Source organism: Populus trichocarpa, chromosome 14, assembly GCF_000002775.5.
Source record: "Populus trichocarpa isolate Nisqually-1 chromosome 14, P.trichocarpa_v4.1, whole genome shotgun sequence".
Taxonomy (NCBI): Eukaryota; Viridiplantae; Streptophyta; class Magnoliopsida; order Malpighiales; family Salicaceae; genus Populus; species Populus trichocarpa.
The window spans coordinates 696,126-720,702 of NC_037298.2; the positions used below are offsets into that span (position 1 = coordinate 696,126).

Here is a 24,577-nt window from a genome sequence, read left to right on the forward strand (position 1 = left end):
ACCGTGGAATTGCTTGATGAACGACTTTTAATATTCTAGTCAATGCTAATTAAGAGTTTCTTATTTTGTTTTGATAAGGAATAAGGGAAGAAGAAAGGGATTTACTTTAATTAGCCCTTTGGAATTTACGTGTTTTATTCACATTAAAATAGCAGGTGGGTGTAGTTTTCGTTGACCTCTCCAAAATTTTACTTGGGAATGGACCTCAAATTGTGAAATTGCACAAGAGCAAATTTAAGATGGATAGATAGAGAATGAGACAAAGAGAGCATTCATGAAAGGATTAGGAAGGGGGCCAACGTTGTTGAATTGAGGGAAGCAGAGGGACCGTGCATTGTCTCCTAGGAAGTTTATGAGGAATGGACTAGCGTGAGCATCATGTTAGATGTCACCAAGGGACTATGGTCTCCAAATTGGTCCCCGAACCCTGCACTCTTCCTCTATGTGTTTTAGTGGGCTTTGTGCTGTGGGGGCAACTAAACGAGGGTTTCACATGCGATAATAACCCTTTTTCTACTACAAACCACGTGGCCACTTCAATTATTCGATCTCCCTTTCTCTCCTGTTCTTAACTCTAAACACTCAATTAATTATGTGGTAATTAATATGCCTAAGCTGATTATAACTCTATCGGGCCTGTTTCATTTGTCGACCTAAGAAAAATCCTGAGATAGGCCAAAATGTTAATTTGGATATACCCTTTCCAAGATACCAAATTCTTACATGTTTGAGCTCATCAATCGACAAACCAATAATTTCCTGCCCCGGAATCAGGTTCTTGATTGCTTATAAACTTAAACACGCAAACAGTCCGTGTAATTTACTGATCTCAATCTGGGTGTGTACATGTCCATCTCATTATTTGGGATTCCCCATAATTCTTTGCTTGTCGTCCCATAGCGAAGCTTGTGTCTGTCATAATTATGTGTTCATAAATTGCTTCAATCAGATCATTCTAGCTATAGAGGAGACCTGCATGGTAACAATGGGGGAGGGGGGCCAATATTTATCAAGCATTTAAGTTGGTTTGACCCTTTATTCTGGAAACATTATTGCCCTGTCACGTTTAGTAGTCGATATTTGTCAGTTTCAACAGTTTTGACATCTTATTCCACTATCTACCATAACACATTAAGGGCATATATGAATACAGGTGTGTTGACTCTCTTCTTTTTTTTTCCCATTTACTCTGAACCAAAAACTTTTTTTTAACGCAAGCTCTTTGTAATTTTGAATTAATTTTAAACTCCTTGATGGAATTCTTTTCGGTTGTATTTTATGTTGGTGATTTTGATTTTGAATATTTTATACTCTGCAAGTTATCTTTATAAAGATTTATTTAACGACTTAAGTTTTTAATATGATCTTTTTATAATATAATATAATATTAAAACTTATATGATAAAATATTAATTACAAGTTTAGATTAAATTAAAAATCTTAATAATATAAAATATTCATATATCTAAGAAAATTTTAAAAATTCATCTAAGTTTTTGAATCAAAATAATTCTTTAATATCTTAGAAGTAATCATAAGATAAAATTGATCAAATTATAGTTGCTAGTTTAGTTTAAATATTGATGTAATTATCAAAACTATATAAAAGAATTAGAAGGAGTATGATTCCGCCTTGGATAATGGATATATATAACTTGGTGCCTAAGAAGTATTTACCATTTTGTGTTGCATCAACTTGGATTAGGCAAGATTTTCTAATTGACAATGACATTGAAATTGATTTGATTTTCATTTCTCTAAATTACTTAAATCATCAACTTTGATGTAATTGTAATTGTAATTGTTGATTTTCATTTCTCTAAATTTCTCTAAATTACACATTGTCAAGGAGAAGTCATGTCCTCAGTATAAGAAGTCTGCAGAACTCGCACGCCAGCTCAAAGAGTCTGCAGAACCCACGCTAGGCACAAGTAAGAATCCTACGCTCAGTCTAAGTCAGAGTCAGAATTCTAAGCCTAGTGAAAGTGTTACAGAACCGACACTGCAACATGGTTTATAGATTTTCTCATGTTAATGTACAATTAGTTGATATCTTATGTACTTGTGTCCTCTTGTATCTAGTTTTATTATGTACAACTCCTATGTATAGTTTAAATATTAATGGAAAACACATACGAGGCTGCGTGCATATATATCAATAGCAAGGGGCTCGCTGCTATATCGTTTTCCTCTCTCTTTATTAATAAAAAAAAAAAAACTAAGTCTGATATTGAAGTTATTGTATCCCAGGTCTCATGAATTATCTTGATATTTGATTGTGAATATTACAAGTTAATTTAATTTATTTTTTTAAGTTTTTTAATTAATTTTTATTTTATTTTTATTCTTTAATAATGGATTAATTGAGAATTATACTTAATAATTTATTTTGATTTGTTTTTGGTGGAGTTATCATAGTCTCATAACGTAGATCGTAAATTTAACATGTTAACCTTTTGATCCAAGTCAAACCAATATATTGCTATCTTAATATTAAAAAAAATATCATCGTAAAATTTGTTTTAGTTCAATTATGTATTTACGGGTTGTATGGGTTGATTTTGAACATATAAAGTCAATCGAGTTAAATCGGATCAATCCTCATATAATTTAAAGCCGCAGCATAGCGCGAGTTAATGATTTGGTATTCTACTAATCACATTAGTAATTGGAGTATAGATTGTTAAAGAGTTATCTCAATCCAAAAACTTAGACTATTAGGTGAGATTTTAAAATACAGATTATATTATTCTCTAATACACTCCCTCAAATAAAAGTTATTTGCCTTTGAAACTTGTATAGACCTCTACTATTTTTTTGTGCTATTAATTAATTTTAATTTGAAGAGGAAAATAGAGTTGATGAAATTTAAATTCGTGACCGTATAATCAATTAGATTTTAAAAAAATATCAAAGAACCATTTTAATAAAAAAAAAAACTTAAATTTTTAGGAGATATAATATAATTTTTTAAAAAGTTTTTATGGCGGAGCACTCATTTTCAACTCTATATATTATGTTTTAGTGTTTATTTATTATATATAGGATTGATAATTCTAACACTCTCGTTTACTAGCGGCATATTTTTTAAAGTAGTCAAGTGAATTGGACTTGAGATGGCTCTGCTATTATATTAAAATATAATAGTTGAGTTTAGATGTGTTAGAATGAGCCGTCAAAGATTATAAATTAAAAATACAAGAAATCTATAAATTAACCTTATTTTTACTTAATAATTAGCATGTAATTATTATGTAACCTGTAAATCTTAAAGCCATATATTAATAAAGATGCGTGGTCTCTGTATTAAACTGTGAATTTGTAACTTTGCCTACTATTTTTAATTTTCCTTCTTTGTTGTTATATTTTTCTAGCTTATTCTAGATGCTTGATTTTAACATAATGGTATAAAACAAACTTAATTGTGAAATAATCTAAATAGATAAATTATAAAGTATTGGAGTTATTTCTCAACAAAAATGCCACCTACCGGGGAAGAAAAAAGAGAAAGACCTAGCAGACGAAAGGGTCCCCGGTCATTAAGCAACTACCAACCACATATTATATGCAGTCCTAGCTACAGGCTGCTTCCAAGTAGTTTCAAGTTTCAACATTCCATTGATGACTAATCCACCTTAATGCTAGAACTTGAAGAAAGATTAAGAAAGTTATTTGATGATGATGATAAGCATGAGCTGTCCCTCACTTCACTTGACTACAATGGTGAAATAAAGCAAAGGAATATATCATATCCTAAAAAAGAGAGAGAAAAGTCCTCTAAATCTGCAGCTGATTTGCCTGCCTCCATAATAAACACCACTACCACCACCACCATCTCACCTACCTCCCTAGCTTTGCCTTCCATATTTCATGCAGCGGCCGTACGACAAAGTAAAACTCTTAATATTTTTTCTCCCTTTTGTTTTTGTTACAAAACACTCAATCAATGACATTCAATCCCTTAATTTTAACTCTTCCTTTTGACCTTGAGTTTTTTAATACTAGTCTTAGCTAGGATCATATGACCATGACCAAAAAATATTGCTAGTGGGGGATGGTCAGAAATCAGGTAGCCGAAAAACCAAGTGCCGAAGATGGTTGGAATTAAATTGCTGCCAACAATTGCTTGAATTCGATGTTTGTTCGAATCTTTACCATACCCAGCTCATAAAAACACACAATCTCATTAATTACCTCCTTCCCTTTATTTGTCACGCAACAAAGATTTATAACGAAACAATCCATTTTATCAGTCTCCACCGTCCATGCTTGGTAGCTATATATCCTGAACAATATAGGCATTTTACTCAAAATTGATGCTGGTTCAATGATTTGGGTCACTACTCAAGTAAATATGGGACAGTTGGGAATCAAGTTCAACTGTTTCGTTCAAGGGAATAGGGCAACCTTTTCTTCACATTTCACATTGTTAACTAGGATTTATTCATTGTTTTCTTTGCCATCTAGCTGGTTATAATATAATCGACTATTATTAAAAAAAAAAAAGATTTATTAACATATTTATCTAGTGAGTAGTAATTAAGAGATTGAACCAACGGTCTAGCTACTTACCGTTTCTATAGGCCGACTGACCATACTAGTTGCTAGCAAATCACTCCATCTTTCTAATTGTGTTACAACCTACACAACATGATACCGACTAATTTCTTTCCATTAGAGACTAAAGGTTTGGCTTCAAATCAAAAGGTTGTGTTGTAGGTAATATATACATCTATTTGGCTCTACGGGTTAAAATTAAGCAGAAACAAAATGGGCCGATTTGAGTGCTAAAGAGGGAGAATGTGGCCGACAAGGTTTGATAGGTCCAGGAGGCACATGGACCCTCGGTGGCACTATCTAGAGTTCAAGTTACCGTGGGTCACTTTTAGCCATTTTCTATAAGATTTCCTGTCGGTATATAGCATTTGAACACCACTACTGCTACACTACTTGTATGTACAATCCTCTTTCCTTCTCGTAAGCCTTAGTTCTTAGTTTTCTACTCCCGTATCCAAAAAAAATATGTTAGCTACATATAGCCCCACGCGATCTTGCATTTGGTGGAGCACACTTTCAATCTAAAGGGGTATGGTATAAGGGCAACACTACCAGATTCGAGCACAGGAATGTGTGATGTCTTGTGGTACGGTGCAGCGCGTCGAATTAACATATGTTTGGTGTCCTGAGCAATTAATGAATTAATTATTAAGCATAAGAAATCCTGTCTCTATGGTCAAAATTGTCTATGACTAATCTGTCTTTAATTGAACTTCTCTTAATAAGCCACTATATATATATATATATGCTAGCTACAATATTGATATGCATTCCATAATTCCTTCTTCCAATTCTTATCTCTTGAGCTTTTCTTGTCTTGAAAATTCCTTCTTGCTAGCTACTTGTATAGTTGTTTCTTTCTTTTGCTAATATTCGAAGCTCTCTAGCTTGAAAACAACTTGTTCAATAGATAAACAAAATGAAGTTGTTGTCTAGAAAAGCCACGTGTAATACTCATGGCCAAGATTCCTCTTACTTCCTAGGATGGCAGGAATACGAGAAGAACCCATACGATGAGATCAAGAATCCAACAGGCATCATTCAGATGGGTCTTGCAGAGAATCAGGTTAGAAAAAACATACTCAAAAATGTTTCTTCTATCATCTATTTTGGTCCCTTAGGTGGTAAGGTCTGGAATATATAGAGCTTCAGGCCTGTCATTCTATCCCTGTTTTTATTACAGAGATGTTACATACTGCCCATTACAACTGTTTCTTTGCTTCCTGTGTCCTTGTTGTCATATTCCTATGGAGTATATATTGGAATTACAGGTAGCTTACGTTCCATTTGCTATTTTTTGCAGCTCTCTTTTGATCTTCTTGAGTCATGGCTTGCTAATAACCAGGACGCAGCTGGGTTCAAAAAAGATGGGCAGTCCATATTTAGAGAGCTTGCTCTTTTCCAAGATTATCATGGGCTTCCGGCGTTCAAGAAAGTAAGTTCATTATTGCTTGCTTTTTTAGGTCACACACGCGCACACATATACGTTGACGAATGATTTATGTATCTAACTAATAAGCTTGGCTCCAATATTTTTTTCTTTACAGGCATTGGTGGAATTCATGGCTGAAATAAGAGGCAACAAAGTAACCTTTGATCAAAACAAAATAGTACTCACTGCTGGTGCAACTTCGGCTAATGAGACACTCATGTTCTGCCTTGCCGAACCCGGGGAGGCCTTTCTTCTTCCCACTCCATACTACCCGGGGTAAGCATATGATCTATATACTTTATCCTCCTATATACTTTCCCTGTTACTACTTGCATTTCTACAGTATTAATTGGTTATTTAATTATTCTTGCAGATTTGATAGAGATCTCAAGTGGAGAACTGGGGTTGAGATTGTACCAATTCAATGTACAAGCTCAAATGGCTTCCAAATCACTGCACCAGCCCTTGAAGATGCCTTTCAGGAAGCCCAAAAAAGAAACCTGAGGGTTAAGGGTGTCTTGGTCACAAACCCGTCAAACCCTTTGGGGACTACAATAACCCGCAGTGAATTGAATCTTCTTTTAAGCTTGATCACCGAAAAGGGCATTCATCTAATAAGCGATGAAATTTATTCCGGCACAGTTTTTAACTCTCCAGGGTTTGTAAGTGTCATGGAGGTTTTGAAGGATATGAAATGTGAAAGCTCTCAAGTTTGGAATAGAGTTCATGTTGTGTATAGTCTATCAAAGGATCTTGGTCTCCCTGGCTTTAGAGTTGGTGCAATTTACTCCAACGATGACATGGTTGTATCAGCAGCAACTAAAATGTCCAGCTTCGGTTTAGTGTCTTCTCAAACTCAATATCTTCTTGCTGCTCTGCTCTCTGATAAAAAGTTCACGAGGAATTATATCTCTGAGAATCAAAAGAGGCTTAAACAACGTCAAAAATTGCTCGTCAAGGGCCTTGAAAAGGCAGGAATCAGCTGCCTAAAGAGCAATGCAGGCTTGTTTTGTTGGGTTAACATGAAGCATCTCTTGAGTTCTAACACGTTTGACGCAGAAATGGAGCTTTGGAAAAAGATTGTTCATCAAGTTAAGCTCAATATCTCTCCTGGTTCTTCTTGCCATTGCACCGAGCCAGGTTGGTTTCGAGTGTGCTTTGCTAACATGTCTGAAGAAACACTAAACCTTGCTATCCAACGATTGAAGTCATTTGTGGAGTCCATGAACATTAATAATCAAAGCCATCACCAACTGCTGAAAAACGCAAGAAGAAAGTCCCTCGCCAAGTGGGTCTTACGGCTATCCTTTGATCATGACCGTGAGCCTGAGGAACGATAGCCAGGTAATTGTGTGATCAAGTGTGAACATTAAAAAAATTTAACCAAAATTTTTTTTGGTTGATAAGAGATTTTTTTTCTTTTTTATCTTTTCTTCAATTGTAGAAAGTACATGCACTCCCCTGCGTGGATTTGGAGTGGCTCGATCTTAACTAGCTAGCTAGATTTCTTTTGTAAAACTTTGTGTTTATTCCCACCCGCCCCTTCCATAAAATTCTTCGAATCAAGAATATCATGACCAATGTTATTAATTATGAGTTATATATTTAACATAATGAAAAAACAAAAAAAAAAAAGTTGTCTTCTTTCTCCTTCTTCTTCTTCTTGTGTATAATTATGACATGATTGACTCATTTACATAATGTTTGTTTATCTCTCAAAATAAGAAAACTAAAGTTAGTGAAAATAAAAATAAAAACATGTTTTGTATTTTTTAATTTTAAAATACATAAATTTACGTAAAAATCATTCAATAATTATAAATTAATTAGTGTCTATGCTATATATTTTCAACCAAAGTCATTCGTATCTATTCTATACATGTCATTTCTATCCTAAACCAGCTGTAATCAATTGCAAACTCGAATATGTATTAGTATGTTTGATCACTACATTTGCAAATTACTTTACTTGCAAAAAACAACAAACTAACAAATAATGGCTGGCCGCGTATTGGTGGATAGAGACGGGTGACGTTTGTTGCCGACCTAGTTGTAGTCGGCCTCCATTAAATGCGTCTCGAGCGGCCATGAGCATTGCATATACACACCACTTTTTTTATACACTACTCGATCTTGACGTTGTTTAAGCCGTTTGAGCAGGCAATTAACATTAATTCTAGCTACGATTGGTGTATTAAATCAAAGTGAAATTAATCTATGCACTGTATGTATAGGACTGGGACACTGGGAGATGTGTTTGTGTGGTTCAAAAGGCCAATGAGTCAAAAGGGGGGAAATGTTTGTTTTATGTAAGGAATTATAAGCTAGGGTTTCCAAATGAAAAATAAATTCAAAAGAATCCCACCACTCTTCTATTAGCTTCAACCAAAAGGCATGTAAAGTAAAGGCAACAAGTGTCCGGCAAGATTGATTCAATCCAAAGTTGTCACTATTTACGCAAACAATATTTGTCTGGGAGAGTTTCTTGAAAACATTTCAATGCCTTTTTAGATGTATGCTCTCCAGGATCAATCAAGAGTGCTTGCTTTTTTAGAAAAGTTTGTTTCCTAAAGCTACGCGGCTTCGCATCTTATTTAACCCCATTACAATATTTGTCTCCCAAAAGACCAAACTTTAGGAAACAAAACATGCCTATGTATAAAAGTATAATCTAAAAGCTTTGTTTATACAAGAAAATAAAGAGAATTAATGTCCTTCCTTTCTCAATAATGTTTGGTTGGAGATTTTCTCTCTAATCATGTTGCTTTACACCACCAGATTTAACAATTTTATTGACGAAAATTTCTGTCGGTATTTACGCTAACAATTCATTAGTGATTATTTTATTGACGGGATCATGGATGGTAAGTCTGTCGTTAATAAATTTACTTGTAGCTTTACAGACGGATCGATCATGCGTGCTAAAAAAAATTATCCATTTTATTCTGTCGGTAATTCCCTAGATACTATTTAACGTATCGCCGACAAGAAAATCATATGTAATTTTGTCAGTGAGTTAATAATTGTAGTGACATTTACAGTATTTATTTTTCAACTCTCTAGAATATATCGATGAACTGATTACGTCGATGAGTTAACAATAGTATTGATATTTGTTATAATTCTTTTTCAACTCTTTGGAATATACCGACGGAATAAGTTTGTCGGTAACCCGTCAATAATAATTTTAAAATATTTTTTAAAAAATAATCTATTAAACATAATTAAAAAAATTAAATTAATACAAAATTCAAATATTTAAAAATAAATTATCTTGATATAAAAATCAAATATTTATTATAAATTTAAGCATTTGTATGTTTAAATACAATAAAACTAGAATAGAGACGGCGTTAAAGGAGGAGGCTGATCGTCCTCAAGACCGTGGGGTCAATAAAAGAATGTACTTGTATCACTCATATATGATCTTATCTTCATTAATTACCACTCGGCGGAGTTCTTCATAATCCGCCAGAAAATCGTTCATATTTTTCATTGAGATAGGTCATATTTCATACATGGATTTGTATATATGGTATGTACTTTCACTAGCATAATTTTTTATAAAAAAATACAAGTTCAAATAAAAATCTTCATAGCAAACAATAAAACATCATAACATCTTCGATAGTTTATATGTAACATGCCATTGGTTGTTTATATTCCAAGGGCTTGAACTTGTGTCAATATTTCCTTAATCAAATCCTCCTCAAATTGCATCCTCCTCGTCACCTCTAGCTTTATTTGCATTGCTATGTTCTCTATAAAGATTAATATTTAAAAAAATTGTGTTCATCATCATTGTCAAAGTTGATATCAAAGGCAATTAATATTGAATACATGCATGGACTTAGCTTCCGGTGCTGGGGCAGCACGAAAACTCTCCTTTTGGTGTCTGATAATTTCATCCAAAAGCTCAAAAGAGAACATTGAGTTTTAATGGAAAATTTTCTACCAACTTTAATTATCGAGTACTGATCAAGCATAGTAATTATCTCTGAAAAAATATAAATTTTACAGTACTCTTAAAAACCGCTATATATATTTAATAACATATAATATGTACGTAGACCTCACCCCACCGGCTTTCAGATGTATTATGCATCTCATGTTGTCATTAAACTTGACTCTGTTGCTTGTTCATGAAGTTTAACAAAGGCACAAAGCCCGTTTCCATGTGCTATGTGGGAGCGACAATCTATCACCTCCCTGATAAACAAAAAAAAAAGAAAAAAATAAGCAAATTAATAATTGAAGTTGCAATTTATTATATATATATATCAAAATTTAATAATTTACAATAATTAGAATTCGATCTTTTTGGCTTTTCCAAGATATGCGGCGAATACCCGTAAGAACTACCCACCCATGATCCTTGCATGTGACGAGGAGTCTGGTATATCTAACTCCCAATTGTGGTCAGAGATTAATAAAAAAAAATAAACAGACTAATTAATTAGTAAAGTATAAAAAGAAAATAAAAATTTTGGTCGATTTATGTGTTCTTGTTGACTATAAGCATAGCATGTGCCCTAGATTTTTTTGCGTTTTCGCTTTCTCATTTACATATAATAATAATTATTATTATTATTAGTTTGGAGGTCATAAGTAAATATAATTGGGATTGATGCAATAATAATTAAGAAAAAAAAAAGGATAATGTCGTTTCGCTTTCTCATTTACATATAATAATAATTATTATTATTATTAGTTTGGAGGTCATAAGTAAATATAATTGGGATTGATGTAATAATAATTAAGAAAAAAATGACAATGTAGTAGCTAGGGATCGTGTTCAGTTCTAATTGATATTAAATTATGATTTTCTGGTTTGATTAATTTATTATTAATTGAAAAGTCAACGCGATTTCAATTAATTCCATTTTCTTTTATCTGTCTCATGAGATTCTGAAAGGTAGATGAGCTATAAACAAATGCTCAGATAGTCTTTGAGTTGAGCTATACACAATAATATTGGTAAATTTAATATTAGTTACTTAGGAGTTGCTATATGACAAGTTTATTAAAATCGGTGAAATTCTATGGGTTGATTCAAGACTTCACCCGGATCAAATTTTAAAAAATCTTGGAAATTAACATGACTAAAATCTTAGTTAACTTATAATCAAATTAACTACATCAAAAATTTTGAAATAATATTATTTTATGTTTAAAAAATTAAAATAATATTATTTTTATTAACGTAAGTAGATTATCCAGAATTAATATAAGGAGGCAGAGTTTTATTACTTGACATATACAATGCTCAAATGAAAATTAGTTTCCCTTAGAAAAGCTTGCAAGAATGTGTAGCAACAAGGATTAATCGGCACCTTTTAGCTTGATAAAAACAGGCACGAAAGATCAGTAAAGCTTGAGTCAGCAAACAGCTAGTTTATTGGCTTTATTCTTGAAAACTACAAGAAAAAATCTGGACATGAAAAGAACTGATTAAGAACGCTTGTCTATAATCACTCGGACACAAACATCACAACTAGACATTAACCACCGCCAAATGTTTACATTTCCTAATAATGAAGGGACAATGACAAGAAAGCCTTCGCCATAATGTTTTGCCCAAAAATAATCAATCAATTATCGATCGGCATTCGACAAATTAAACCTTGAATGTAGTTAAGGTTATTTTCATTAATGTTATTATGATTAGTCACTAATTACTGCACTATCTACAAAGTTAGTTAACTAGAAGTAGCTATTTATGACATGCATGGTTATAAAACTAATCCCAGTTGATCGATCCATGATTTATTGATTTAGAAATACTTTGATCTGAATTGGGCTTATTTTAAATCTTTTACTATAATAACATCATTTCATTAATGATAAAGTTTGAAATCTCCAAGTAAGTTAAGAATTTAATTAATTAGTTCTAATAATATTATTTATTCTTCCTAGTTAAGGTGGCTTGTGGCTAAATAACTGTTAAATAAATATCTTTTTAAATATAAAAAAATACAATAATATTTTAGAGATAAATCTTTGAAAATATATATACAGTAGAAAATGAAATTTATGAACTTTTGTTCTGAAGATCTCAAGGTGTATTTATAACCCATGAATCTTGTCTTTTTATGAAGAGAAATAATTAAAATGTAATTTTAACTTTTGTAATATTTTGAGTTGTATTGTGAGTTATATTTTATTTATTTTATTTAGTTAAAAGATAGAGACATAATAGGTTATAAAAGATTTTAATATATCTAATGATGTTAATGAAGCGTAAACTTATTTAATTAAATATATTTATTAAAAAATAATTTTTCTATAATTTTATATAAAAATCAATAGAATTTAATAGCATTAGAGTCATATATTATATCCACGAGTATACTGAATTCGACTATACTCGAGAGATAAGATGGTAAAAATTCTACATACCTGACACCCTTAAAAGGCCGCAAACCAGGCCCAGCTTGTTGCCCTGGCTCAGCTGGACCTGGCAGCTGCCGCCAGTCCAGCAGCATCTACATTAAATTGCCGATTTAGTTCCATTCGTGACCGAAGTCTTGCTTATAACTAGGTTGTTGTCAGCGGAAGGGCCGCCATGAGAAGACAAATTTGATTATGTTGGTATGGGTGTCATGTGGGTTTCACATGAGCAAGCCTCGCCCATCAAATGCCAGGGGAACATAGAACTCCTGCACAAGATTATTTTTTTGACTAAGCGAGTGGAAAGGGTTAGTACGTAGGGTATAAAGGGTTTTTCTCTCCTGGCGTGGCATATATATCCAAGGAACAACATGGTATGCCTACCCTTTGGTGATGATGCTTATATCTATGGGGACAAAGAGGGCCATGCGAACATGGCTCTTTGCCTCCCTTGCAGTAATGCTATCTTACCCACTTCCCATACCAAAAACAAATTCTAGTATATATCTTAAACGTCGGGGTCCCATTTGAGGGGTCAAGACATAGATATTGGTGTTGTTTTTTCAATTTTTTGTTGAATGATTGAGCATATATTACATGTTTTCTTCTTATTTGTTTTGTCTTTATTCGTATGGGATATGATGTGGGGAAATTTAATATAGCAGTTTACGTGTGAGTGTGAGTGTGTGTGTGTGTGTTTGGTACTCAGGTCGAGTAGATACGTCTTTGTTTTCAAAATTGTTAACTCATGAAATAAGCGAAATACAAAAAATATCAGGGAATACAATCTCCTCGACTTGGACTAGTCGCTTGCTCAATATTATTAAAAATGTATTCTCGATTTCTGCCTCCATAATATTCAAAGCAACCATCAGTGGCCCATTGATCTGACTGAGCACTTCTAAGCTCTTGAAGTTGAATTGTGTCCGTCTGGAAACGAGGGCAACCTGCGTTTCCTAGTGAAAACCGAGGTTGCACCGCAAGTACAGCTTCAAAATTAAACCTACGCGAGTATTTATAAGCGCGGAGAAAATTGTGTTTTTAAAATTTTTAAATTTTTTTAAATAAATTTTTTATATATTTTTAAATTATTTTAATGCGTTGATGTTAAAAATAATTTTTAAAAAATAAAAAAAATTATTTTGATCCATTTCTAAGCGAAAAACACTTTGAATCGTCAACATCACTACTAGAAAAACTAGCAGTGATCATGTCCTCACAACATGCAATAGACTTTCTCCTAGGCATCTACACAAATCAATGGATAAAAATATTAAATGATTCCTGTTTAAAAAACAATTGACAACGTCTCCCCTATATAGGAGACTACCTGAAATTTTTAAGCCTGCAAATATACAACATATATGTCACAAATCAATTGATTTTATTTAATTTCTTCTAACAATTTAGCATAATTCAATTTCATAGAAAATTTTCTTTTTCTACGTGATAATTTTTTAATCATAACTTTATAAAAAATATTCTAAATTTATAAAAATTAAAATTAATCCTACACATTTAATTGAAATTGAACAACAAAATTGAAAAAACAAACAACTAAAATTCAACAAAAATAATACAAAAATTATTGCAATAACAACTAAAATTCAACACAATTATTTCTAAGTGATAATATTTTTAATCCTAAATTTACAAAAAATTATTCAAAATGGAAGAAATACAAAATAATAATTAAAATTAATCCTACACATTTAATTGAAATTGAATAACAAATTTGAAAAAAAAAACTAAAATTCAACAAAATAATGAAAAAATTATTTCAATAACAACTAAAATTCAACACATTTATTAATTCATAAAATTATTAAGAACACAAAATTGAACAAAAATAATGACAAAGAAAACACCAAAATGCAAAAAAAAAAAACACCAAAAAGGAAAAAAAGAATGAAAAATATTTACGTTAATGGTGTGCTTAATTTCGAATGATAATTAAAAAAATAAAAGAAAAGAGATTGTTAATAAACCCAAAAAAAAAACATACAAAGAAAAATGAAGAAATACAACATAGTTGAGGATGAGAAAAGAAGTGAATACTTGATTTCAACCGAGAATGAGAGAGGGAAGAGAAGAGAAAGAGAGATAAATGATGTTGTGAGAGAAGAAGATAAAGCACAGTCTGTTCTGATTTTGGTCTTTTAATTTAGTTTTTACCGACACCAACGGAATGAAAAGTCATCGGTAAAGTCAAACGGAAATTTACGACTTTCATGAAAAATTTTAGAAAGCCCCTTCAAATATTATTAACGGCTTTTCATTATATTGATGATGTCATTAGAAAAAAAAAGTTAATAGTCAAAAGAACATTAATTATTAGCGTATTAATAAGTGAATAGTTCACATAGTCTTTAGAATATACCGACAGATATATTTTATCGGTATACTCGTATATAATGAACATCGTGAATAGTGTCAGACAGAAGGGGAACAATTCTCATAGTCTCTGGAATATACTAACGGATACATTCCATCGGTATATCCATATGTATTGAACATCGAACAGTGCTAGGGAAAAGGAGAATAGTTTTCATGGTCTATGGAATATACCGACAGACACATTCTGTCGGTATTTCTATCGGTGTAAAATAGTGTGTAATGTCAAATTGTATTTGTATTCCCTATCTATCTATCCTGCAAATACTTAAATTCATTCATGCACACACAACACAATAACAACAGTTCACATCACAATAATAAAATAAATATTTCTTTGTCATTTAATAATAAATTAATATCATTGTCATTACATTGAAGTGAATTTCATCTATAAATATTATTTCATAATTTATGGCATTACATATTCGTGTTGTGTAAATTAATCAAAATTGTTTCTTCCTCGTCAATTGACTCGTCTTTATCTCCATCGCAATCTTTTACATTAATTTTGTCGCTATCATCTTCATTGACTTGTGTATTTCCACTGAAACTCAAAACATCATTCAACTTCTCAGTATCAATATCAACAAAAATATTATTGAAAATGCAAAAATTTAAAATATTTTTTAAGTCATTAGATAGAGCAACTCGATATGGATCAACTAACTCACCAAGTTGAAAGACATCATTATAGTTAATTCATCATTGTTATTCTGAACAATCTCGATATGATCCCTAGGTTTGGTTTTCACTACGGATAATCAATTAACTCTTGAACGATCCTTTCTAAAAGAAAAGGTGTATGTGTAATAAATTTATTGGTATTGCTTGATGAAAACAAAGACATCACCAACGTTACAAAGTCTAGCCTTTGAATTAATTTTGATCAATCCGATTTGGTAACCACACCATGTACTCCTTTGAAATCTGTTTCCTTACATGGTCAGCCACCACAACATCTGCTAGATTTGCTTCAACCTAGAGACACCACCAATATCAGCTGGAGTGTCCTAACATAACAGCTGCAGTTCAGAAGTCTTTTTAATCATCTAGTAACTTTGATCGATAGCTACAGGCATCCATCGAACTATCACAATCTCCCCTTCTGTTTCCCCAGTATTTCCTTCAGCTGAAATCACCTTAACCTTGTGTCTCCTCCTTCTACTAGTGATAGAAATCACAAAGGAGGACAACAGGCCCTGTTTCCACTGTTGCAAAATCAAGCCCAAGTTAACCATCCATAGGACGTGATGGGCTGAAAGCCTAGGGCTGATCGGATTCCTGTGAGTTGCCCAATTTGTTAGAATTCATTTGCTCGCGTCAAAGGAGATGAAAGAATGGCGTCCGAAATTCATGGTGGTCAGCCAGCGTGAGTGTTTATTCGAATCATCAAGTTCACCTAAATTAACTTGATTAATTAAAATTGATAATTTTATTTTGGATAAAAATTTAAAAAAAATCTTTGGAATTTCTCATCAATTCAATTTAAAATAATATTACTTTAAATAAAAAATTAAAAAAATAATCTTTAAAACTAACTCTATTGGATCTAATTTAGATTTGATAGGTGAATTATATCATGATTTAGATTTGATAGGTGAATTATTTATTATATCATGAGTTGACTTGCAAATAGAAAAGGCAATGGGTACTCGTGGATTGTAGTTCTTGATATTTATATCTTAACTAAAAAATTTAAATATTTATAAATTGTTTAACGGGTTTTGAATATTTATTATTAATTATTGTTTATTAATTTATAAAAATAAAATAATTAACATTTATATTTGAAATATGCATATATATATATATATATATATATATATATATATATATATATATGCTTGCGTGCGCGATTTTCATTCATACATGCAAGTCATCAGGTTTTTTGGATCAATATTCAAACCTGTTCAAAAAAACTCAGCTCAGCCAGGCTCTCAATCAAAAGTTTCCGGGTTGACGGAAATCCAAGATTTTGTGCTCTATAAAATTTAGCTATTAGAACGCCTCATCTTTCTGGTTCAATTTACTTTAAGGCTCAGTTATCAAACTCAAAAATCATCATCTCACTGTACCTAGCCACCAAATTCTCTACAAACCCATGATATCCCCCCTCTCTCTTGTCCCTCTCACCTAAATCTGCACTCTCACAGCTTGTAACAGTAGCAGATAACTATGGCTGTAATCTTTGAAATCATACAAGCGTCTTCCTCAATGAGCGCAGTGCTCCACCAATAAGTTACGTCCCCTAATCTGTGCATTGAATTTGTGGCGTCAAGCTTCTACACATAACGAGTGATTTGAACAACTGGGAATGTGAAAGCAACAAAATTAATGATAGTTATCATTTGCAATCCAGGATGATGTTAGAGAAGGAAAAAAAAATCGGAGGAATCAGATTGAAAATAAAAAGAAGGAAGGTTAGATTTGTCTTTTAACTAAAGGATAACCTCGAGTTAAAATGATGTTATTTTTGACAAAATAATAATAATAATAATAATAATAATAATAATAATAATAATTAATTCTTCATTTATTTTTTTAATATACAAAGCAGTTCAGACCCTAAGGTAGTCAGGTCTCGGACTCTCTATCAGGATAATTCTGGTTTTATGACATTATTCTGATCCTTTTAATAAATAATAACTCATCCCTCTAGTGTAATAAAATTAAGGGTGGCAAGCATTTTAATGCCTTTTAAGCAGCTAAATAACAACTGAGAATTGAAAATTTGTCAATTTAGTTTTTCATATCTAGCAGTAAAGATTTTTCAAAATAAAAAACAAATGTGTTGCTTTTTTTGCCTTAAAAATAATAAAAGTAATAGACATAAAACTTAAAATGACCCGAACACTGCTCTTATATTTTTTATAGTGGAGAATTTGAAAAATAACTATTTTGTTATTACGGCCTAAAAAGCTTACTAAAAAAAGAATCTTTTATAAAAATAACCACATTATAATTATAATAATAATAATAACAACAACAACATTATGGCTTGCAAATAATAATAATAATAATTACATTATGGCTTGCCCAAAAAAAAAACAGAGTATAAATGAATAGTTCTTATAAATGAGCCACAGCAACATGATTTTCCCGGCAGACATGAGCTCCTTCAGAACATGAAGAGCAAAGACCGAAGTTGAATTTAAATGAATTTATGTTAAGAGGACTGAATCATCTGTTAACAAATGATTGAAAGTAGAGAGGCATGGCAAGCAAAATGTTTATGGCGCAGAATTCACACCCAAGATATGGACATCTGAAAAGTGGTGGGTTATATTGTCCTAGCCAAATCAGTGAACGAAAGGTCAGGTAGAATTATCTACAGGTAAAGGTTTCAACTGTCCATCAAGATCCAAGACCTACTCTATTCCGTTAGCCACAGCACCATCATTACTACCTTGGTAACCCATCATTACTACCTTGGTAACCCAGAGCATCACTTCCAACCTTGCGCTCTTCACTCGGAGGTGCTGTTGCATTAGATGGAACATGTCCATTGCTGTCACCAAAGGCTTCCACTTCACCATTTACGTCAGGCTCAACAATCTGATTGTACCCGCCAACCTCTTCACCATTCACATCAGGCTCAAAATGCCCATTGATGTCAGGAACCGCATCCACATCACCACCTTTTAAACCAAAAGCATCACTTCCAACCTTGCCCTCTTCACTTGGAGGTGCTGTTGCATTAGATGGAACATGTCCATTGCTGTCATGAACTGCGTCCACTTCACCATTCACACCAGGCTCAACATGTCCGTTGTTGTCAGGAACCGCATCCATATCACCACCTTTTAAACCACTTCCAACCTTGCCCTCTTCACTCTCAGGTGCTGTTGCATTAGATGGAACATGTCCATTGCTGTCACGAACCACGTCCACTTCACCATTCACACCAGGCTCAACAACCTGATTACACCCACCAACCTCTTCACCATTCATACCAGGCACAACATGTCCATTGCTGTCATGAACTGCATCCACATCACCACCTTTTAAACCAAAAGATTCACTTCCAACATTGCCCTCTTCGCTCGGAGGTGTTGTGGCATTAGATGGAACATGAACATTGCTGTCATGAACCACGTCCACTTCACCATTCACACCAGGCTCAACAATCTGATTATGCCCAACAACCTCCATAGCCCAAGTGCTACTCGCATCATGCATGTAAGCAAGATAAAGACAGGCATTGTTGTAAGGAAACGGTCCAGCTGCAGGCATGAATGGGATAGTAGGGACCATTGGTGAAACACCCAAAACAGGTCTTCCGAATCCTACCATAGGATACACACCCCCATAGAAACTCATTCCATAAAAATACCCACGAACACCATCATACATCAGAAAAGGAGTATAATGTGGGTCGTGTGTCGAACCATAGAAAGGGTGATTTTCAGGTTCAGGACCTTTATCAGCGAAGCCATTTGAACTACAGCTACCAATATCACCATTTACTCTATCTTTTGGCACAGCCTTCTTAACCTCCACTGTCTTACCGTTCAACTCATGAAAACTGTTGCGCATAACCTTGGCAGCAGATTCCTCGGAATCAAAGGTGACAAACCCAAAGCTCCTAGGCTTGTTTGAACTATCCTGCATCACAATTGCATCTACCGTCCTACCAAACTTTTCAAAGTAATTTCTAAATTGTTCATCAGTTAGACTAGATGATAAACCTCCCACAAATATCTTCTTAGTCCTATAATAATTTACATTGCCAGTACTATTATCACTATTCATCCCCGACCCATTGCTAGCAGTTTCCTGGTTACCATGGGGGTGGCGCTGCCGGTGCTCTTGGTGTTTTTCAGTTTTGGGTATTGCTTTCTTCACTTCTACCTGCAAAAAAACAAACAAACAAACAGCATCAACCAACTAAACAACCAAGACATGCAAACAATAAATCCCTTTTAAAATAATATCCTAACACGTCCAGAATTAAGCCAGCCTTCCATGAACAAAATAAATCAAACAACAAAGGCCCCAGTTCAATTCTATTTCCACTTTTATTGAAACAAACAGCATGCAAATTCATAATTTAACATTAAACACACAAGTAACACATAAATAATACCAAGAACAAAGCAAGAAACTGACCGTTCTTCCACAAATAACATGGCTATCTTGAAGAGCCCTAGCAGCAGAAGCAGCTTCAGAGAACACAACAAAAGCAAACCCTCTTGGTAATTTAGTGATTTGGTCCTTGGCCACGAGTAAATGCGAAACGACACCGTATTTACTGAAGTGATCTCTTAGAGTGTCCTCGCTCGTCCCTCGCGGTATACCTCCCACAAAAAGCTTCCTTTCCTCAACATCCATCGTCAATTGCAATAATCAAACAAGAATTTTCAAAAAGCCCCAAATTCGAAACCCCAATTTGAAAACATAAACCCTAAAAATCTTGGATTCTAGGGTTTCTAAAACTCGCCCATGTTTCGTGTTTTTACCTTTTTACCGGGTACGATAAGCTTGATGTGGGCTTCGCAAAAATCCGGATTAAGTATATACCACGCAAGGAATTTGGTTGATAGCAGTAGTCTTCGCGACTTCAAACTCTGTATCAAACCAGGCCCAGACAACCCTAATTGTTTTGGGCTTATTGGGCTGCTTTTGGTCCACACTGTTAGAGTGTTCTTTCTTCTTACACCCGTTAAAAAAAAAAACACTGCGTGTCAAAAACTATTTTATTCTTTTTTCTTGTATCTATTTTTATAATTACACAACGTTCTAAAACCCGGATTGACTTACAAATGAATTGATTTACATGTCGTCCAAAGATATGATCCTGAAAAGGTCAATTGAAAAACCATGGTTTTTTTACCAAAATAATATTATTTCACGGGTTTAATAAAATTTAAAAGTTGGATGGAAGGGAGCAATCGATTTGATTAATTAAGAAATAGCTTGTTATAAAATTCTAGTTCATTTGACCCATTTGGTTAATTAATTACTTTCAATAAAAAAAATAAACAACCAACTTTTACTAATTATATATTTTTATAATGAAATATTGATATATTGAAAAAAAAAAACAGCCGATCTTGCTAATTGGATAAAATCTATAATAACTAATTTGTATTGGCAAGAAATTCTTTACGCATTAAAAGTCTTGTTTGATAATAATTCTTGTGTGGCTAATTTGATTTTTAATCAAATACTGATACTAATTTAATTAATTCTGATATTATCAACTTAAAAAAAAAATTCAAATATTCTACGTGACCGCGTGAGAATAGAGAGAAGAAACACCTGGAGCTTGTCATAACACGCTTGAAACCTTTAACGTCCATCAACAGAAGCGACTACCGAGACTGGTCCTTCTGGGTTCATGCAAAGGGCTCCAGTAGAGTCCACAATGCAGAACCTTGGATGTCATCTGTTTGAATTTTAAATATGAGGCCATGCGCTGTGGGCTTTTGCGGTCTTAATATTCCACAGAGGCTTTTGTGTCTCTGTAGGTTTTTTTCCATAGTAAAATAACATTCGTGCCCTTCATGTCTAAAAAATATTGGCCTTTAAAATAAGGGTTGTTGTGTATTTGTATATTTTATATACAATAAATTTTATGTTCGCCCTTTGACTTCAAAAAAATAAAAGATGTCTTGGGATGATTTTTTGGTATTTGCATCATGGTTTGTTTTTTTTTTTTTGTAATATTTGTATGTCCTTATGGCCTTTTTAGTAATTTTATTTTTATCATATTAATAAATCAATAAAGTAGGCATACGATTGCCACACGCGCATGGGCACGTTATCGCCCCCCGCGCCCTTCTAGTGGCGCGTGGGGGCATGTACGGTGGCCAAAAAAAGGCTGATCGCCTACTCACTCAACGCGGAAGTTGACGACTCATCTTTTAGGGTGGCATGTTTTGTCATCTGAACGACAGTTCAGCGACAATTGGTTTTTTTCCTGCTCCCATTACTTTCTTTCTCACAAGCCCTAGTATATGTGCAAAACTTTGACAAATTCAATTGTGTCCTCCAGTTTGTATTTGTCTTGTATTTGGTCCTTATTTATTTATTTTAGATTTGATGTTTCTTTAAGTATGTTTTGTTTTTAATTTTGTTCATGGTCATTTAATCTCATTAGATTTTTTTTTTATATCAAATCTGGTCCCGATTCTCTTGATTATTGTTATTTTATTGTTTTATTTTATTTTGTCCATGGGAGTTTGATTTAATTTTATTTGGTTTCCAATTCTGGTCCTTATTTTTTTATTGTTCTTTTTTATTATCATTTTCTTTATTTGTTTTGTTTTTCAATTTAATCCCTTATTCGTTTTTTTCAATTATTTGTGTGCATTGTTTAGTCCTTGATGTTTTAATTTTAGTTATTTTAATTTTTTTTACGGTTTGAATTTTTTCTCTATGGTTTTTTCATGTTTGTCTTTTATAAAGTAATCTCAATCTTATATCTCGGTCTATCAGTTTCGATGATGAACATGATTTAAGTTCGATTTTTTTTAAGGTCTTTTTAAAAAATTGACTTTTATTTCATTTTTATCATTTGATATTAAATTATTGGGCCTTAAGCTTCTTGAATTGTTTTGTTTTCCTTTTTGTTGGGCTATCCTTGCCTTATATTTCAGGTCGCAAGTTAGGTGAGTTAACTGAATTGATTTGTTTTTTTTTTGTTTTTTTTTTAAATTTATCCTTTGCCATTTAATTATTGACTCTTGATCGTGTTTTATTAAATATTATTTAAAAATAGATGCATGTGTTAGCGCGTGACGGGTTATCCCAAGTGCGAGGTGGTAAAGTTAACCCGAGCTAGCTTGCATTTTCTTACTAAGTTTTTTTATTAAACTTTGGTATTTTTTGCTAAATTTTTCTTTTGGAAGTCTGATTTTTTTCTGGGTTTTTTTATGATTTTTTTTTTCAATTTCATCATTTTGCATTGAATAATTCCCCCTTGAGCTTTGTTATTTTTTCGCTTTTCTTCTTTTTGGTTATTACGATGGTTGGTTGGTAAGTTAACTCGGGTTAACTTGGTTTTTTTTTTAATTTGTTTTGTTCAAGTTTTTTTTTTGCCACGTACCTGTTTTGAATTTTTTTTTTATCTTGATCTCATATCGTGGGTTGTATGTTTATCCAGTTAAGTCGAGTTGACTCGGGTTTGATTCTTTAGCATTATATTTTTTTTTATTTTTGACAATAGGTTATCATATTATGAATTTTATGATTTTTTTTGTTTTTTTTTTTACAGGTTATTTTGATTTTGTAATATAAGTTGTGATTTAGTAAATTTAACTTATGGCTGAATAATATTTTTTTGCTTAAAGAAAATTAGAACCGGATATATATATATATATATATATATATAGAGTACAAATGGCTAATTGATAGCAGTAAAAGGACACTGTATGGTAGGGCATCCAGATTTCTCAAAAGGTAAGATGGGATCGAGAAATATGAAAAAACAAGTCACAAAGCTTGAGCAGAGAGACTCAATCCCGAGATCCTGTCACATGCTGTGGGTTGAAGCTCAATGCTAAAGTAATAAGCAACGCCATTAGGCATTAATATAATCATATGATCTTATGCGTGCGAATATTCGGTAATTGAGCCAAAATTATTATTTCTAGGATACGTGAACACTAGAATCCACCTTAATCATTTATCTAATCAATTCTTTACAAATTTCCAATCCTTTGCATGTGATATAAACCTTTTTTTTTTAATTTAATATAACCATGTTGTATTAAATTAAAAAGATCCTTAAACAAATATGCATGATGATTTACAACTATTCACGTTGAATCATGTGGTAATAGCACGAACGATTGGGTTTTGATTTTAGAGCCTCATGCCCTCTTGGCTTGCATGTATTGAGTACCGAAGATAACCTCGTCTAGAGGCAAAAATTCTCCGAATTAACCTGTGACGGGCATCGTAAAAGTGGCAGATTAGGGTTTTCGACACCCTAAAGTGCACTGGGGAATTAATAAGGATAGTCGAGGTCTTGTGGTCTGGTGACTAAAATACACAAAAATATGAAGGGAGAAGCATCTCTAGGTGCATGTAGTATTTATTGTTAACATTTCTGGGGTTTACCAATCTTGCTTTTGTTAGTTATACCTTTGTCATCTTCTCGTTGCAAAACATTAAGAGTATACAATACTCAGAGCACATACTTCATAAAAGCATATCTTTTCCTGGGTTTTGGGTCCTCACTGGTTTCAAGGTATTGCCAGTGGATGCCATGAGTGAAGGCAGACCAAGCTCCAACTCAAGTCTATGATCAAGTCTTATTAGTGATGGTTTTTCTTAATTTAGACTAATCCACGGTTTAGCTAGCTGCTTCATGAGCTCTCTTGGGTATTTTATATATGGGTCTGTTCAGTAACATACAATTATGTTATTTTTTTATTATTTTCACTTCTTATCGGATTTTTTCTAATAAAAATTTGAAAAACGTAAAAAATAGATGAGAGTTTTTATATTAAAATAACAATAAATATGTCAAGATTGTAACATTTTTTATAAAAAATTGAAACCATAAATTTCAACAATCATCTTAATATTTTTACTTGTAATAATCGAATTATAAGATATTAATTTTATTATATTTAGATTAAATATTATCATGAAAATGTTATTTTTTTTAAAAGGAAAAAGTTATATTTATCACTTGAAAAGGATAAATAATCTATATTAAAATTTAATATTTTGCATTGCAAAAATATTGTATTGTTCATGTTTTAGTTTTATTTTTACTTGAAGAGTTTGCGAATAAAAAAATGTGAAAAACCTTTAAAATGTGTTTTCTAAACTCTCTACAAATTTAGA

General features: G+C 32.6%; 2 protein-coding genes across 2 annotated transcripts; one reads left to right on the forward strand and one right to left on the reverse strand.

Annotated features, from left to right (window-relative positions):
* Window positions 1-5,332: 5,332 nt before the first annotated feature.
* On the forward strand, window positions 5,333-7,622 carry LOC7497311 (1-aminocyclopropane-1-carboxylate synthase 3). The gene is made up of 4 exons (XM_002319979.3): window positions 5,333-5,623; window positions 5,861-5,992; window positions 6,105-6,265; window positions 6,363-7,622. The coding sequence occupies exons 1-4, from the start codon at window positions 5,477-5,479 to the stop codon at window positions 7,327-7,329; spliced, it is 1,407 nt and encodes a 468-aa protein (XP_002320015.1). The 5' UTR covers window positions 5,333-5,476; the 3' UTR covers window positions 7,330-7,622.
* A 10,556-nt stretch (window positions 7,623-18,178) lies between these two features.
* Window positions 18,179-20,263, reverse strand: LOC7488853 (RNA-binding protein 1). The gene is made up of 2 exons (XM_052447009.1): window positions 19,886-20,263; window positions 18,179-19,627 (listed from the first exon to the last, which is right to left on the reverse strand). Exons 1-2 carry the CDS (start codon window positions 20,105-20,107, stop codon window positions 18,179-18,181), a joined length of 1,671 nt encoding a protein of 556 aa, XP_052302969.1. The 5' UTR covers window positions 20,108-20,263.
* Between the last annotated feature and the right edge of the window lie 4,314 nt (window positions 20,264-24,577).